The sequence below is a fragment of the Oryzias melastigma genome, linkage group LG5 (assembly GCF_002922805.2).
Source record: "Oryzias melastigma strain HK-1 linkage group LG5, ASM292280v2, whole genome shotgun sequence".
Taxonomy (NCBI): domain Eukaryota; kingdom Metazoa; phylum Chordata; class Actinopteri; order Beloniformes; family Adrianichthyidae; genus Oryzias; species Oryzias melastigma.
In genome coordinates this window covers 29,410,342-29,425,575 of record NC_050516.1, presented here as the reverse complement: position 1 = coordinate 29,425,575, position 15,234 = coordinate 29,410,342, and the positions used below count along the sequence as shown (strand labels likewise).

At 35.1% G+C, this 15,234-nt stretch overlaps 2 protein-coding genes across 3 annotated transcripts in view; both read left to right on the top strand.

Moving 5' to 3' along the window:
- sema3fa (sema domain, immunoglobulin domain (Ig), short basic domain, secreted, (semaphorin) 3Fa) overlaps positions 1-3,308 on the top strand; it is a 79,092-nt gene extending 75,784 nt beyond the window's left edge. For both annotated transcript variants that reach the window (XM_024270993.2, XM_024270992.2), the window contains one exon: positions 2,638-3,308. In XM_024270993.2, the coding sequence (XP_024126761.1) occupies positions 2,638-3,066 (429 nt within the window). In that variant the 3' untranslated portion in view covers positions 3,067-3,308. The remainder of the gene's footprint in view (positions 1-2,637) is intronic.
- A 6,453-nt stretch (positions 3,309-9,761) lies between these two features.
- gnat1 (guanine nucleotide binding protein (G protein), alpha transducing activity polypeptide 1) overlaps positions 9,762-15,234 on the top strand; it is an 8,112-nt gene continuing 2,639 nt past the window's right edge. The window contains exons 1-8 of the mRNA XM_024270837.2: positions 9,762-10,377; positions 10,475-10,768; positions 12,068-12,110; positions 12,186-12,327; positions 13,861-14,018; positions 14,089-14,217; positions 14,384-14,513; positions 14,587-14,740. Coding sequence (XP_024126605.1) covers positions 10,663-10,768; positions 12,068-12,110; positions 12,186-12,327; positions 13,861-14,018; positions 14,089-14,217; positions 14,384-14,513; positions 14,587-14,740 — 862 coding nt within the window. The 5' untranslated portion in view covers positions 9,762-10,377; positions 10,475-10,662. The remainder of the gene's footprint in view (positions 10,378-10,474; positions 10,769-12,067; positions 12,111-12,185; positions 12,328-13,860; positions 14,019-14,088; positions 14,218-14,383; positions 14,514-14,586; positions 14,741-15,234) is intronic.

Genomic DNA, 15,234 nt, shown 5'->3' with positions numbered 1-15,234 from the left:
AGCTTTCTTCTCTAACTGTCTACTTTGATTTTGATTTTTTATTTCGTCGTTTGCCAAAATTTAAGAGGGTTAGCTTTAAATAATCAACAGCCATGACGTTTTCAGCACTTGATTGGACAAATAATTACAAAAAATGTATTTACTCAGCTTTTTTCTCTATTTAGACCTATTAAATCAAATTTATTGTATAAAGTTGGACATTTTAGCAATAGTGTTGTTTTTTCTCATTGTATGAAGGTATTAAAGTTAATTGTCTGATTGCTAAGTAATCAGTTTGTTATTCTACAAATTAAATTATCATATTTTATTAATTCACTTCCTCTGTCAACATGCAAATACTTGTAGATTGCAAAGCTCCATTGAGAATTGTGCACTTTTACTTTTCTATTTGGTCCTATAGGTTAGTTTTCATGACTATTTCTTTTTAAAGTTCCATTGGAAATAAATGGGACCAGACTCTAAATTTCTATATGTCAAGAAGTCCTAAATGTTGTGTTTATAGACTTTGAGGATTCTGAATTTCTTACCTTGCCAAATTTAAAGTTGACTCACTAGAGCCACCATGTGGTCAAATGTAGTACAAACTTTTTTAGAACTCTACCATAGCATAAGTCATAGAAACTTTTTTTTAAAATAGATTTTCTGGATGCTGGAACAACATTTTAAACATTGGAACACCTACTTCAATCCGACAACATTTTCTGATTTTTTTAAAACAATTTTTTATGTTTTCTATTCAACATTCTTTAATAAATCTTCATAAATTTACCCCACCACAAATCCAGTGGTGTTGCTTATTTTATGGAATACTTAAAAAACATAGGAGAGATGTCATTGTCAACTTTGCGATGCTACATAAATTTTCCTTTAATTCACAGATTTAATTCACGTGTTTGAAAATTGGTCGTGGAGGAGAAATTAATAATTGGGGTTTGTTCTCAGCCGGAATTATATCACACTAAGTCTTTCATATGTCGGAATAGAGCTGGAAAAAAAGAAGTCTGGTGCAAGATTTGTACCACTGACATTTTGCACTAAGCCTCTTCCAGCTGTAGGTGGCAGAGATGCTCCAGTGAACAGCAGAAAAAGGAGAAGCCCCTCCCTGCTTGTGCAGTGTGAACACTATCAGTATACCCCCCCCTAATCTCTAACAACAAAAAAACTACATAGTGCAGGACCATCTTTACCCCTGGATTTTAAAAGCACTTCACACACCATGCCCACTCCTTTTTTTTCTGAACACCGCTTATGACATCACCGATTTCACAAAAAAATCAAATCAATACACAAATTTATCTGGAAATCTATTTGATATTCCACTGTATTCTGTTGATGAAATTGTGTATGGTTTGTTAAAAAAAATATATTTTAATTCAAAAATTGTTTGACTGCAATGCATTGTGGTCTATATTTGCTAATGTAGTGAGCAATGATGCAAGCTAGTTTTTTGCAAAAACTTGTGGGAAATTTCTAGGGCACTCGGTTTTGAAATAGCAAATTCGGACAGCACTAGAAAATGGCGACATACTCTATAGTGCACATGTATCAAAGTCAAGGCCCAGGGGCCAGATCCGGCCCTCCGGGTAATTCTATCCGGCCCTCCAGATCATTTTATTTTATTGTTATTAATGGCCCGATGTTTTCTTGTACTTATTTCTAACTTGTATAATTTTGACAAAATATATTTTTATGGAGAGTAAAATGTTGAAAGTTATTTAAGGTTTAAGTTGATTTATTCTAGAATAATATTTCTGCTTTTTATTATTCATAATTATGTTAAAAAGTTGCAATTTTAAAGTTAAAAAATTGGCATTCTGTTAGCTTTTTGGAGTATTTTGGCATTTTCTAAGATTTTTTTAGGCTGTTTTGGAGTTTAGCTAATATTTCAGCTACATGCTAGCTTTCTTTTTTGGCTAATTTAGGCTTTTTTAACTTTTTAGGCTGTTTCTTTCAGCTACATGGTAGCTGTTTTGGGTAATTTAGTCTTTTTTCAGTTTTCTAGGCTAATTTGTGGTTTAGCTATTTTCTTACAGCTACATGCTAGCTGTTTTGCCCAACCTAAGTTTTTTTTTGTTTGTTTGTTTTTTTTTAGTTTTTTTTTTCTTTTTAGCTGATTTTGACATTTAGCTAATATTTTTGCTGGCTATCATCTACCGTGTTTTCAGCTATCAGCTTTAGCATTTTTAGCCATCAATTTCAGCATCTTCAGCTATCAGCACTAGCATCTTCAGCGCATTCACACTAGCATTATCCCAGGTAATGTTATATATCCAGTTCAGAATTATGTTATAAAGTTTTAAAGTTTTAAAAATGAAGTTTTAGAATGTTTAATAAATGTTTATCCTGTTCGGCCCGCGACCTAAGGTGTGTTTTTGGATTTTGGCCCCTTGTGTGATTGAGTTTGACACCCCTGCTCTAATTGGAACTCCTTGAGGCATTTAAATCCTCATTTCCCGATGATGTCATAATCCCTATTTGTACTCTCCACAGCACTCTAGTAGCAGTAGCTTCTGATTGATTAATAAAAATATTTCTTTATTTTCACTTTGGTTAGAGTAAATTTAGACACTCTTAAGACGTCACTGACTGTTGCTTCAGGAATTAAAACAAATAAATCTATCCTCCCTTTTGCTCCAGATCTCCTCAGGAGGCCGCATCCTGAAAACAAATCAAGGTCTTCTGATCCGCTCGCTGCAGTCCTCTGACAGCGGGACCTATCAGTGCACATCCACAGAGAAAAACTTCAAGCACACCCTGGTGAAGCTGCAGCTGGTGGTCCTCTCAAATCGCATGGTCAACAATGCCTTGGTGGACACCAGCAATCCGGCCCTATCCCCCCTGCAGTCCAGCCCCTGGCCCCCGAGTGCCAACCAGTACAAAGACCTGCTAACGCTCCTCCACCAGCCGGAGATGGATCTGATCAACCAATACTGCCAGAACTACTGGCAGATCGGAGACAGCGGCCTTGGAGACGGCAAAGCCAAAAACCTGAAGGAGCTGAAAGAACAGAAGAAGCCTCGCAACCGCCGGCATCACGGAGAGCAGACGACTCCAGCTGAAACATGAGGAGCTCTGACTGCAGCTCGCCGCACTCCAACACCTCCTTCTTCTTCTTTATACACAAACTCCCTCCACTCCAGCCCTCCGTGGAGCACAGTGACTCCAGTCAAACCATAGATGATCAGAAACAGTTGGGAAAAAATACACAATATTTATTGTAGGTTGTAAAAAGTAATTCTTTGTACCTATCCAGACAACATGTTTTTGTGAATAGATAAATCTGTGCAAATACTATTGTTATAATATTATTGTTAGTGTTATTGTTTATGACAATGTGTTCTGTTGAGAAAATCTTTATATTTGGTGTTTTTTTTTCTTTACTTTTCTTCTTTTTTTTTCTTTTTTTTTTTTACATAACCAGGATTTTGAGAGAATTCACATGGGGGACTAGGAGACCCGTCAGTGCTGATCCTGTTGGACTTTTTGACTGCAAGGGGTCTGCAACCTTTAACACTTAAAGAGCCATGTGGGTCAATTTCTCAGTGACCACAACCCAGTAGGAGCCACACGTCCTTTAGAAAAATAAGACTTTATATTTATGTTAATGTTATTTTTATGAGAAATATAGATATGCTATTATTTTTTGCATAAATTAAACAAACTGTAAGAGAGAAAATATACAATTTTTCCAAATATGAAACAGTTCATAACTTTAACAGAGGTTCACAAGACTTCCTTTCAAAATAAATGACTTCCTGTGTCACATAGGATCATCTCGATGGAGCAAATCTAGTGAAATATATATATTAATTTTGAAACATTTGTGGTGCTTCTTAACCAGAAATTCATAAATCGATCTAAAATAACTAGAAAAGTTGCATTACCTGCGAAAATGCTAGAATGCTTTTTGCTGAAAGTAGTAGTAGAAGATCTTGAAGTTTTTTGCTGAAAATGGTGATGCAATTTACTTTAATTGCTGAAGGGATTTGGTGAAAATGCAAAATCTATTTGCAAAATGTTAAATTTGCTTAAAGACTGAAAATTTAATTAAAGAACTATGAAAGAGGGCTGCAAAGATGACCTAAATTTCTGAAAAAATTGTAGTAAAATTGCTTAAAAATCCCTAATAAATGTCAGTTTTGCAAAAAAAATATTTAGTGTGTTGCTTAAATAAGAATAATACTCCAAATTATCCCAAAAAATCTCAAGTAATTAAATACTAGCTAAACTCCAAAATAGCCTAAAATTTCTCAGTAAACTAAATTAAAAAATGTTAGCCTGTTGCTAAAATAGAAGCTAAACTCTAAATTAGCCCCAAAACCCCAGACAACAAATTAGCCAAAAACATTAGCATGCTGTTAAATTATTAGCTAAGCTCCATAATAGCCTAAAATTCCTCAGTAAACGAAATTAGTAAAAAAAACATTACCTGTTGCTAAAATAAAAGCTAAACTACAAAAACCTCAGAAAACAAATTAGCCAAAAACGTTAGCATGTTGCTAAAATATTAGCTTAACTCCAAATTAGCGTAAAAAATTAAGTAAACTAAATTAGTCAAGAATGTTGCAAAAATATTAGCTTAACTCCAAATTAGCATAAACAAAAACTAAGTGAACTAAATTAGTAAAAAGCGTTAGCATGTTGCTAAAATATTAGGTAAACTAGTTTTTTTTCTTTAATTATTGTAAAATATGGTAAAAGATATTAAAATGCTTGTTGCTAATCACCTTGAAATTTGAAGACTTCATTTCCTATGGGGCATATTTTGATTATTATTTCCATAACTATAAAGTTTATGAATACCAAAAATACAAGCAGTAATGTCCTGAATGAGCTGAGTACTCTCCTGCCTACTAAGCATTCACACAATTGACTGTATTTTTTTAACCATGAGGCACACTTTAAACACTGGAATTTGGCAAAATGCTTAGTTCTTGACTATCGAACCGCAATGCCCACCATCATTTTACTTTTTTTTTAAACTTTCAATTACTTTTTTAAGCTAAAAGCTTTGTATTTTTCACTAGCCACGATGGAGGGGTGGAAGAGGCGGACGTGGATCTGGCGCCGCAGGTTGCAGACCCCTGATAAACTCAAAGTCCGTTGGCATCCCTAAACGTTCTGACCAGAGCGATCTGCTGTATGCTGGACAGTGGCTTTGCTTTTCTGTAAAACAGAAACAGAAACGTAAGAAAAAATGGCATTTTGCAGTACATTGATGTGACATGCAGCTGTGACATGATGTGGAAGGAAAACACGTCTTTCCTCCAATCGTTGCCACAAATATACTTCCTATCCCAACATGTCAAGTTTTTGTTTTGTTTGTTTATACGTGTAAATGTCACAGACGAGTGTCATGTTATTAATAAATGCTATTTTGGGATAAGCTGTTATTTGGGTAAATGGTGACACAAAAGCTGAAAACATAACATTGCCTTCTCTCGTCTCCGTGGAGATGAGATATTCCAGCAGGCAGCTATGTAAGAGCGGGAAAAAGGTCAAATTAGCCGAACAAAGCACCTTCTGTAGCCAAATCGAGGATTTTAATCTACTATATCTGACATATCATCCAGAATGTCAATGAAAGGTAGACTTTTAAAAATATTTCTTTTTTTTTTTTGCATTCCTGCCATTTTTATGTAAATATTGAGGAAAAAATGAGACTTTTCTTGCCAGTTCACACACTCAGATCTTCAATGTTTGAGAAAACGATGTTTATTTTCTTGGTGCTGGTGCAGAGCCATCAGTTATTGGTGCAACAGACTCAATTCAAACCTGTCTTTCTTTGACGAATGGCATCGCCTGTTTAACCACCAACATGCTGCTCACCAAACTTGAAGAGAAAACGACGCCACAATCTTCCACGACAGTTTCAACGTGCATGCATGTACAGTGTATGTATGTGGTATTTGTCTTCAATGTGATGTTGCTGTGGATGTAAGTGAATGTCTTCTCTTGTTTTAGGGATTCTTTTTAGGATGGGGGAAATGCTGAAAGTTTAGGGTGATTTTTTTTTTCACTGTCTTCTCAGAAAAAAATGAAAAAAAAAAGGAAAATATGTTTGCATATAATTTAAATATGTGAATCTGTTTTCTCAGTTTGGCGAGTTATTGAGATTATGTATGATATGCACAGTTGGTATTAATGTAATGACTTGTAAAAAACAATCTTTTCTTCCTCATTAATGTTGCTAATAAATTAAATCTATATTTTATAATAACAAGCTTTTGTTGTTGCTGTTTTTTGAGAGTTTGCTGCTCGTCTGCATACAAAAAATCTAAATATCTGATTTTTTTTTAATGGAAGAAAATTGTTCATCTTCAACTTTATTCCCAACTATATTTAAAATTATTTTTTAGCCTTTTTTCCTTTCAAGGTGGTGCTAAATTAAGTGTAGTCCTGGATTAAATGGTACGATGTGAATTAGTGACGCAAAGCATGATGGGATAAATGGAGCTTTTAAAGACAGCTCAGATTAAAATTGTGTTTTTAACATGTTCTTGTGGCATTTTTCTCATAGTGGAGGACATGTATGAAGAAAATGTGCCTAAAATAGCATTATTAAGTATTTATTCAATTTGTTGTAAATCAGAACCAAATTGTCTCTTGAAAAAGAGCTTATTTGCTTCAGTATTGCTTACCATTTTTGTTGCATCGCTAATGTTAGGTTGGGGGTGTGAGGGGCTGTAAACTAGTGGGAGAGAGTGTAAACAGTATCAATTAATCAATTTGATTCTTACTATTTAGCACATAAAGCTAAAGTTCGCTAGCTTGATGCTAATGTTTAATGGAATTTCCCATAGAACGCCTAATGCTAACGCTCAGTCAACATAAACATACATTGTTGACTAGATTAACATCTTTATTTACTCACAGGCATGAATTTTCCAAACTCTTTTAAGGAAATATTATTTAAAGTAACAATTTATGGTCTAAAACACGTTTTTTTTTTGCTTCTTCTTCTTGAAAAACGTGTACTGCTGTAGCACGAGCTCCCCCTAGTGGCCAAACTGAAACGTCCTCCAGGAGAAGCAGCACAATGTTTACAATGTTAATGATCTGGATTTTTTATCTTCTAAAGATTCTGATTTAGAGAATCCATGTGACGCTGTATGATATTAACAATCTCATTATTTTACTAATACATTTTACAGTATGTAAACTGTATCAAATTAATATAAATATATTCCAAACATATTTAAATTATGAATGTACTTCTAAACAAATGTGTCTAAATGTCGGAATCTGAATTAAATCTTGTGAATTGAATTGTTTTATTTATTGGATTTATTTATTCAAATTGTTGTGAATCAGGAGCAGATGAAAACTGCTAAGTGAAAGAGAGCTTATTTATGATGTGGAAAATCCTCTTTTATTAGTTCCTAAGGAGACTAAAACTCCCAACGAAACTGTGATGAGGCTAGGAGGGATTATAAAAAGACAGACATCTACTCTGGTTTCTGTTTCCTTTTTCTGAGCCATCCGTTTGCAGACTGTGGGTGTCCCGGTGCAGAATAAAAATGTGGACTGAATCCAGCCGCTCCAACACTGATGATGAAGCCTCTCGGATGAAACATTTCAAGGAAAAACACTCTAAAAGTCCAGATGACATGACTCTACTTCAAGATGCTTACTCAAAGCCACGCAGGACTCCTCATCTTCCTCATCTTCCTCACCAGCACAGTCATCCTCACACTCCTGTCCGGTGGTATCTGGTGTCTGGATCTCCTCAAACCACAACTTTGAATTCTCTGATCTGATTCAGATTGAAATGTCTCCATTTATTTATTATTTTAATCATGTTTTTACAATCATATTTATAATATTTATGCATTTTTAAAACTGTTTTTCATGTTTTTTATTTATTTTAAACTCCAGTGATGCTTAAAACTTCTGTTTTGTCCTGGTTGAGCTATAAGAAGTTTTCTACCATCCATGACTTGATGTCTAAAATACAATTTAAAAGAGTATTTAAAGGTTCAAGGTCATCAGGAGACACGGCGATGTAAAGCTGAGTATCATCAGCGTAGCTGTGAAAGTCAACGCCGTGTCTCCTGATGACATCCCCAAGAGACAACATGTACAAGTTAAAAAGTTTAGGACCTAAAATTGACCCCTGGGGAACCCCACAACTTATTTCACGGATTCTTGAGGAGCATGTATCCATACTTACATTAAAATGTCTATCTGTGAGATAAAAACCACATTAAACATTCAATTAAATTATTTTGTGCTGGACAACATTGGTTATTAGCTGCACTGAGATGATCCTGTTTAGCACAGAGAGTCTTTTATTTTGAAATTTTTTTTTTTTTATATACCAGCATTTACCACACAAGTAGCAGTCCCAAAAACAATGTGTGTACACACATGAAAAACCAGACAAAGCTGTAAAAAAATAATAATAAAAAGAATAATAATAATAAATTAACAGACTAAAATACATATAACTACCAAAAACAATGTGTACACACACATGAAAAACCAAACAAAGCTGTAAAATAATTAAAAAAAAAAGAATAATAATACTAAATTAATAGACTAAAATATATATAACAACCAAAAACAACAACAAAAAGGGGGTGGGGTGTAACAAATACAAGGTAGCTATTTTCGTTTAAATTTAAGTACATATCTTCTGTCTGTTCATGTAGATCTACAAATTGGTTCCATTTTTTCCATCTTTTATTGAACAAGTTACTTTTTAATTTGAATTTAAATGTGAATTTTTCCGTTAGTCCAGATGATCTCCAGACAGTGATTCTTCGCAGGGTCGTCTACTTGATACCAAAAGCAAAATCCTTGTTAAATAAAGATCTTCTACGGGTACAGAGTCTTCAAAATTCCCCAGATAAAGAACAGTGGATGTCTTTGGCAGATCTGTGAAAATAAGTTATTTGAACTTCTGTCAATTGTAAAAATAAAATAAAAAATAAAATTTGAGAGATGCTAGATTATTTTTTTATATTTTTGCTTTTGTTTTCACCAAAAATAGACAATATTCATTTTTGTCCATCAGTAACACTCTCCATACTTAATCTTTTTCACCCTGCTCTGACCTCTGACCTCTGACCTCTGACCTTTTCACGAACGGTAATTCTTCCATCTCTAGGAGAACGATACCCAAACCTTGACTTTGACACATGTGGTCTAAAAGAATTGGATAGTTTTATTAGGTAATGTATTAAATTATTTTTTTCTATTTAAAAAAAAAAGGAAAAAAAAATCAGCATACATTCCTATAATACTTAATTTACAAATATGGAAAATAATCTGTAACATAAAAAATTTTTGTTGGTGTTTGATACTTGATTTATATCAGTGATTTGTTTCTAATGTAAAATAATCAACACATTTTGTCTGAATTTTAATAACAAATCTGCATTTACAATGACAAAGTCTGAACTAGTGATATATCTACTTACATAGTCGTGTGATTTATTGTTACTCGAGGATTCATACTAACCTGAATCTATGTTGAAAAGATATAAAAATCTGATCTTAAGTTATGAACCGGATCATGATAATACATGTAAAGGAAATGTTATGGTTGAGCTGATGAGGGATTATATAAGTTCGCTTCCTTCCACTCCTTTTCAACCAATCGTCTTTATGGATGTAAACTTCTGATAATTGAGTGTATCGCTCATTAATTTACTTTTTACTTTTGATTGCTTCAAATAAACCATTTCTAATCTAATTCTAATCCTAATCTAATCTAAAAGTGTTCAGTTTAGTTGCTTTTAAAGCTTCAAAATTTGATGTGATAAAGGAATAATACAGGATTATGCGGTATAATTGGTTGTTCCACACATTATGTTGTTGTGGGATCAGAAACCCAAACAAAATAAAAGACTTTTTTTCTGTGTCCACACACATCTCCACTCATACCGAACATTCATGCATGCATAATTGAAAGTGAGAAGATTAGGATCCTTAACCAGCTTCAGATTGAGGTCAATGAGATCTGTCTGGTGAAACCACAAAGCTCTTTAAGCACTTCAGAACTCCCCTTTCAGTCTGAGGGATGTAATAAGACAAACTCATTTGTCTTTCTTCACATTGGGGACAAAAAAGATAGAAAATCTAGTTGTTTCTGCACCTGATCCCAAAATTAGACTTCTTGAGTTGATTGAAAATTAATATAAATTTGACAAAGAACAAAAAGTTAGTTTTGTAAACCCATAAACAAAAGATCACACTAAACAAAACAGTTTAATCCTTTTTCTTGGTTGAATAGTTTTGGTTTATCTGTATGTAAACCCAAACTTTTTTAGCTTTGCACGCTTTCTTTTGAAGGCATCTTAGACTGACATCCAGAGATAAGCACTTGAGCCGATGTTCATCTTCCGCTGAGCGCAGCAAAGTACCCTAAAGGTTAGAGCAGCACCTCCTACATGTATGTGTGTTTCTCGTCGCATCTCTGCCCCTCTAACACTCCTGTCCTTGTCCTCCATTGGTCCCCGCCGGTCAGGTGGGCAGGTGGTGCCCGAAATCCTCTCCTAAGACAGAAAATACTCCAGCGTTGGCCAGTGTTTGCTGAGCGCAGTTGACTCATCGGCTGCGTACGTTGAAGGCAGCGGCCAGGCAGGTGAGCAGCCAGGACCTGCTTCCATTTTTCCTGACACTTGGCTTTTGAGGAGAAGAGCCGGGAAAAGTAGGATGGGGGCCGGAGCTAGCGCTGAAGAGAAACGCTCCAGGGAGCTGGAGAAGAAGCTGAAGGAGGATGCCGACAAGGATGCGAGAACCGTCAAGCTGCTGCTGCTAGGTAAAGACCAGCGATCTGTCTTAGTGAACCAGGAGCTCTAGTAGTTAAGATGCAAAAATTAGTTTGCCAAACAACTTTTTCAGATATTTCATCTTCATGTACATGAAAAAACAGATTCCCTAAACTTTTTAATGTTCTTCCCAATTAAGAAAAACTTTTACAATCAACCCAAATGATCTGTCTCCTTGTAATGTTTGCACAAATGTGAAGCTGCTTGAGTCAGATAAATCTTAATAACCCGTGTCACTGAATTGATGAGACACTTTGATAATCACACAGGACAATCCCCTGCTAATCCTGACACAACAGGTCCTTCAGCACAAAGAGCTTAACTGTGAAGGGGAACAATGCCAAACTTAGGACTTAAGTTTAAAGAAAATAAAATAAAATAAAATGAATTTTAATTATTTGACCTTAAAAAAGATTCCAACTTTAAACAGGCTTCACTTTTTGTTGTATTTTATTTTTTTTTTCCCTTATCTCTGATTTTGCAACCTATTTATGGAACTTCTTGTTAGTAGATTTCCCCTCATTTCTACTCACATCCAAATTAAATATCACCCAGACTAGTCATTTCCCCCTAATATTGTTTCTAATTTTGACCTTTTCACAATTACTATCACTGATGTTTGCTAGTCAATGTGTCAAAACCTTATTCACATTTTACTTTGTACTCAGTTAATTTTTTTTGAATAACTTTATTGTCCTTGTGCATTATACAACGAAATTGAGTACAGTTCTCTTTCAGAGTATTTGTAAATCAATAAAACAAATAAATTAAAATACAAATGGATAAATTCAAACACATCCATACAACTAAACTAAGAAGTTAAAATGTTACTTTAAAAACACTCAATTTGTAGCAGCATTTAAAAATGTGATAAAAACAGTTTTTTAATCGATTTGTCCTTAATTTCATTGTTCTGTATCTTCTGCATGAAGGGGTGGGATGAACCCCGCGAAATTTTTACAGCTTTTCTGAGCCAGAAGGGACTATATAAGAATTACCTTTGGTGATAATGTAGGTCAGAGTCGGGTAATAAAGATTAAGTATGGGGGGTGTTACTGATGGACAAACACAGGAACTAGGTCATCCAAGTCTTTAATTTAACTTAAGTCTATTTTTGTTCTATTTAAAGTTCTTCATTTAACCATATATTTTCAACTTTTTTATTATTTCTGACGTTTTTTATTGCCGTCCTCCATGCAATGAACAATAGTTGTTGAAATACTTTGCTGAAAAAAGTGACATGATGAAAAAGTAGAGAAGTGTCTCACTTACTTCTGTTCTCTCTTCAGGTGCTGGAGAATCGGGCAAAAGCACCATCGTCAAACAGATGAAGTAAGACTTTGACTTTCCATCAAAGCGGCTATAAATCTGTCTCTAAACTCACCGTAAACTGACCTGTCTCCACAGAATTATCCACAAAGATGGTTACTCGCTTGAAGAGTGCTTGGAGTTCATTACTATCATCTACAGCAACACCCTTCAGTCCATCATGGCCATCGTGAAAGCCATGAACACGCTCAATATTAACTACGGACACAGTGATCAGCAGGTAACGACGTGGGGTGTCAAACTCAATCACACAGGGGGCCAAAATCCAAAACACTCAGGATAAACATTTATTGAACACACTAAAAATACATTTTAAAACTTTAAAAACATATATTTTATACATAATTATGAACTAGATATGTAGCATTACCTGTAATAATGCTGTAAGATGCTAGTGATGATAGCTGAAGATGCTGAAATTGATTGCTAAAAGCGCTGAAGCTAATGGCTTAAAAGGCTGAAGCTGACAGAAAGCTAAAATATTGTCTAAATGCCAAATTAGCCGAAAAAACTTAGGTTAGCCAAAACCACTAGCATGTAACTGAAAAAATAGCTAAACTTGAAAATAGCCTAAAAACTGAAAAAAGCCTAAATTATCCAAAACAGCTAGCATGTAGCTGAAAAATTAGCTAAACATCAAAATAGCCTACAAAACTAAAAAAAAAGGCCAAATTTGTCAAAACAACTAGCGTGTAAATATTAGCCTAACTCCAAAATAACTTAAAAATCTTTTATAAAAGCCTGAATTAGCCAAAACAGCTACCATGTAGCCAAAATATTAGCTAAACTCCAAAACAGCCTAAAAAACTAAAATAAAGGCTAAATTAGCCAAAACAGTTAGCATGTAGCTGAAATATAAGCTAAACTTTTAAATAGCCGACAAAAATGAAAAAAGTATAAATTAGCAAAAACAGCTAGCATGTAAATGTTAGCCTAATTCAAGTAAGTCTAAAAAAACAAAAAAAAACTTAAGTTAGACAAAACCTCTAGCATGTAACTGAAAAAATAGCTCAACTTTAAAATAGCCTACAAACTAAAAAAAGCCTAAATTAGACAAAAACAGCTAGCACGCAAATGTTAGCCTAACTCCAAAATAACCTTAAAAATCTTTTATAAAAGCCTGAATTAGCCAAAACAGCTACCATGTAGCTGAAATATTAGCTAAACTCCAAAACAGCCTAAAAAACGAACATAAAGGCTAAATTAGCTAAAACAGTTAGCATGTAGCTAAAATATAAGCTAAACTTTTAAATAGCCTAAAAAATGAAAAAAGTACAAATGAACAAAAACAGCTAGCATGTAAATGTTAGCCTAACCTAAAGTAAGTCTAAAAAACAAAAAAAAAGCTAAATTAGCCAAAACAGCTAGCATGTAGCTGAAATATTAGCCAAACTTCTTCAAAATAGCCTAAAAAATCTATACAAGTGCCAAAATAGTCCAAAAAGCTAGCAGAATACCAATTTTTAAAACTTTAAAAGTTTTACTTTTTAACATTACGATGAATAAAAACAAGCAGGAATATTATTACTGAAACCTTGATTAACTTTCAATATTTTACGCTCCGTAAAAATATAATTTGTCAAAATTATACAAGTTAGAAATGAGCACAAGATAACATCGGGCCATTGATAAGAATATAATAAGATGATCTGGAGGGCCGGATCCGGCCCCTGGGCCTTGACTTTGACACATGTGGCTCAGACGGAACTGCTCCCTGATAGGTGACTAAGCATTTTGTTTTGCGGTATTGCAGGATGACGCCAGGAAGCTGATGCATCTTGCCGACACCATTGAGGAAGGCACCATGCCCAAGGAAATGTCAGACATCATCTTGCGTTTGTGGAAAGACTCCGGCATCCAGGCCTGCTTCGACAGGGCCTCAGAGTACCAACTCAATGACTCCGCTGGATAGTAAGAAATCCCCAACTCAGAACTGCATGTCACATGTACTGGTCACCGAGTTAATCTAATCCACCCACAGCTACCTGAACGACCTGGAGCGACTGATCCAACCAGGCTATGTGCCCACTGAGCAGGATGTGCTGAGATCAAGAGTGAAGACCACTGGTATCATCGAGACTCAGTTCTCCTTCAAAGATCTCAACTTCAGGTGAGAAAGTTTGACGTGATCAATAACGTCGCCTCCTTACCTGATGTTGCCTCAAGCAAAGATCAAACTTTTGACCATGCAGCCTGCTCAGCTGAATCACATCGGCAGAGATGAAATCATCCTCTAGTGGACACCGTAACGGATACGTCCCATTGTTTCTCAATAGGATGTTCGATGTGGGAGGCCAGAGGTCAGAGAGAAAGAAGTGGATTCATTGTTTTGAAGGTGTGACCTGTATCATCTTCATCGCTGCTTTGAGCGCCTACGACATGGTGCTGGTGGAGGACGATGAAGTGGTATGAAAAGTTGGATTTCCCTAGATTCCCCTTGTCTATTTCGGGATTAGTCAACGCTGAACTCTTCTTTCAGAACCGAATGCACGAGAGTCTGCACTTGTTCAACAGTATCTGCAATCACCGCTACTTTGCCGCCACCTCCATCGTACTTTTCCTCAACAAGAAAGATGTGTTCATTGAGAAGATCAAGAAAGCCCATCTCAGCATGTGCTTCCCAGAGTATGATGGTGAGGCATTCACACTTCATTACTGAAGTATATTCAATGGGTCCATACCATGATTTCCTTAAGCCTTCCAGAGTGAACTATGTCCATATATATGATCATATTTTACTTTTGGAACACTAAAATACAATTTTTTTAATTAAATGTTAGTTATTTTCACGAGTTTTTTCCTACCTGGAAGTAAAACGACTCGATTCCTGAAGCTCCGCCTCCTGCTGGGTTTGGGTGCCGCCCATTTCATTACGTTATCCTAGATCACATGCGTCAAAGTCAAGGCCCGGGGGCCGGATCCGGCCCTCTGTGTAATTATATAGGACCCTCCAGATCTTTTTTTTTATTGCTATTAATGGCCCGATGTTATCGTGCGTTTTTTTTTCTTCTTTTTTTGTCCATTTTGGAGTTTAGATAATATTTCAGTTTAATGCTATCTGTTTTGGCTAATTTAGGCTTTTTTCAAGTTTTTTTTTTCTTTTTTTTCCATTTTGGAGTTTAGCTAA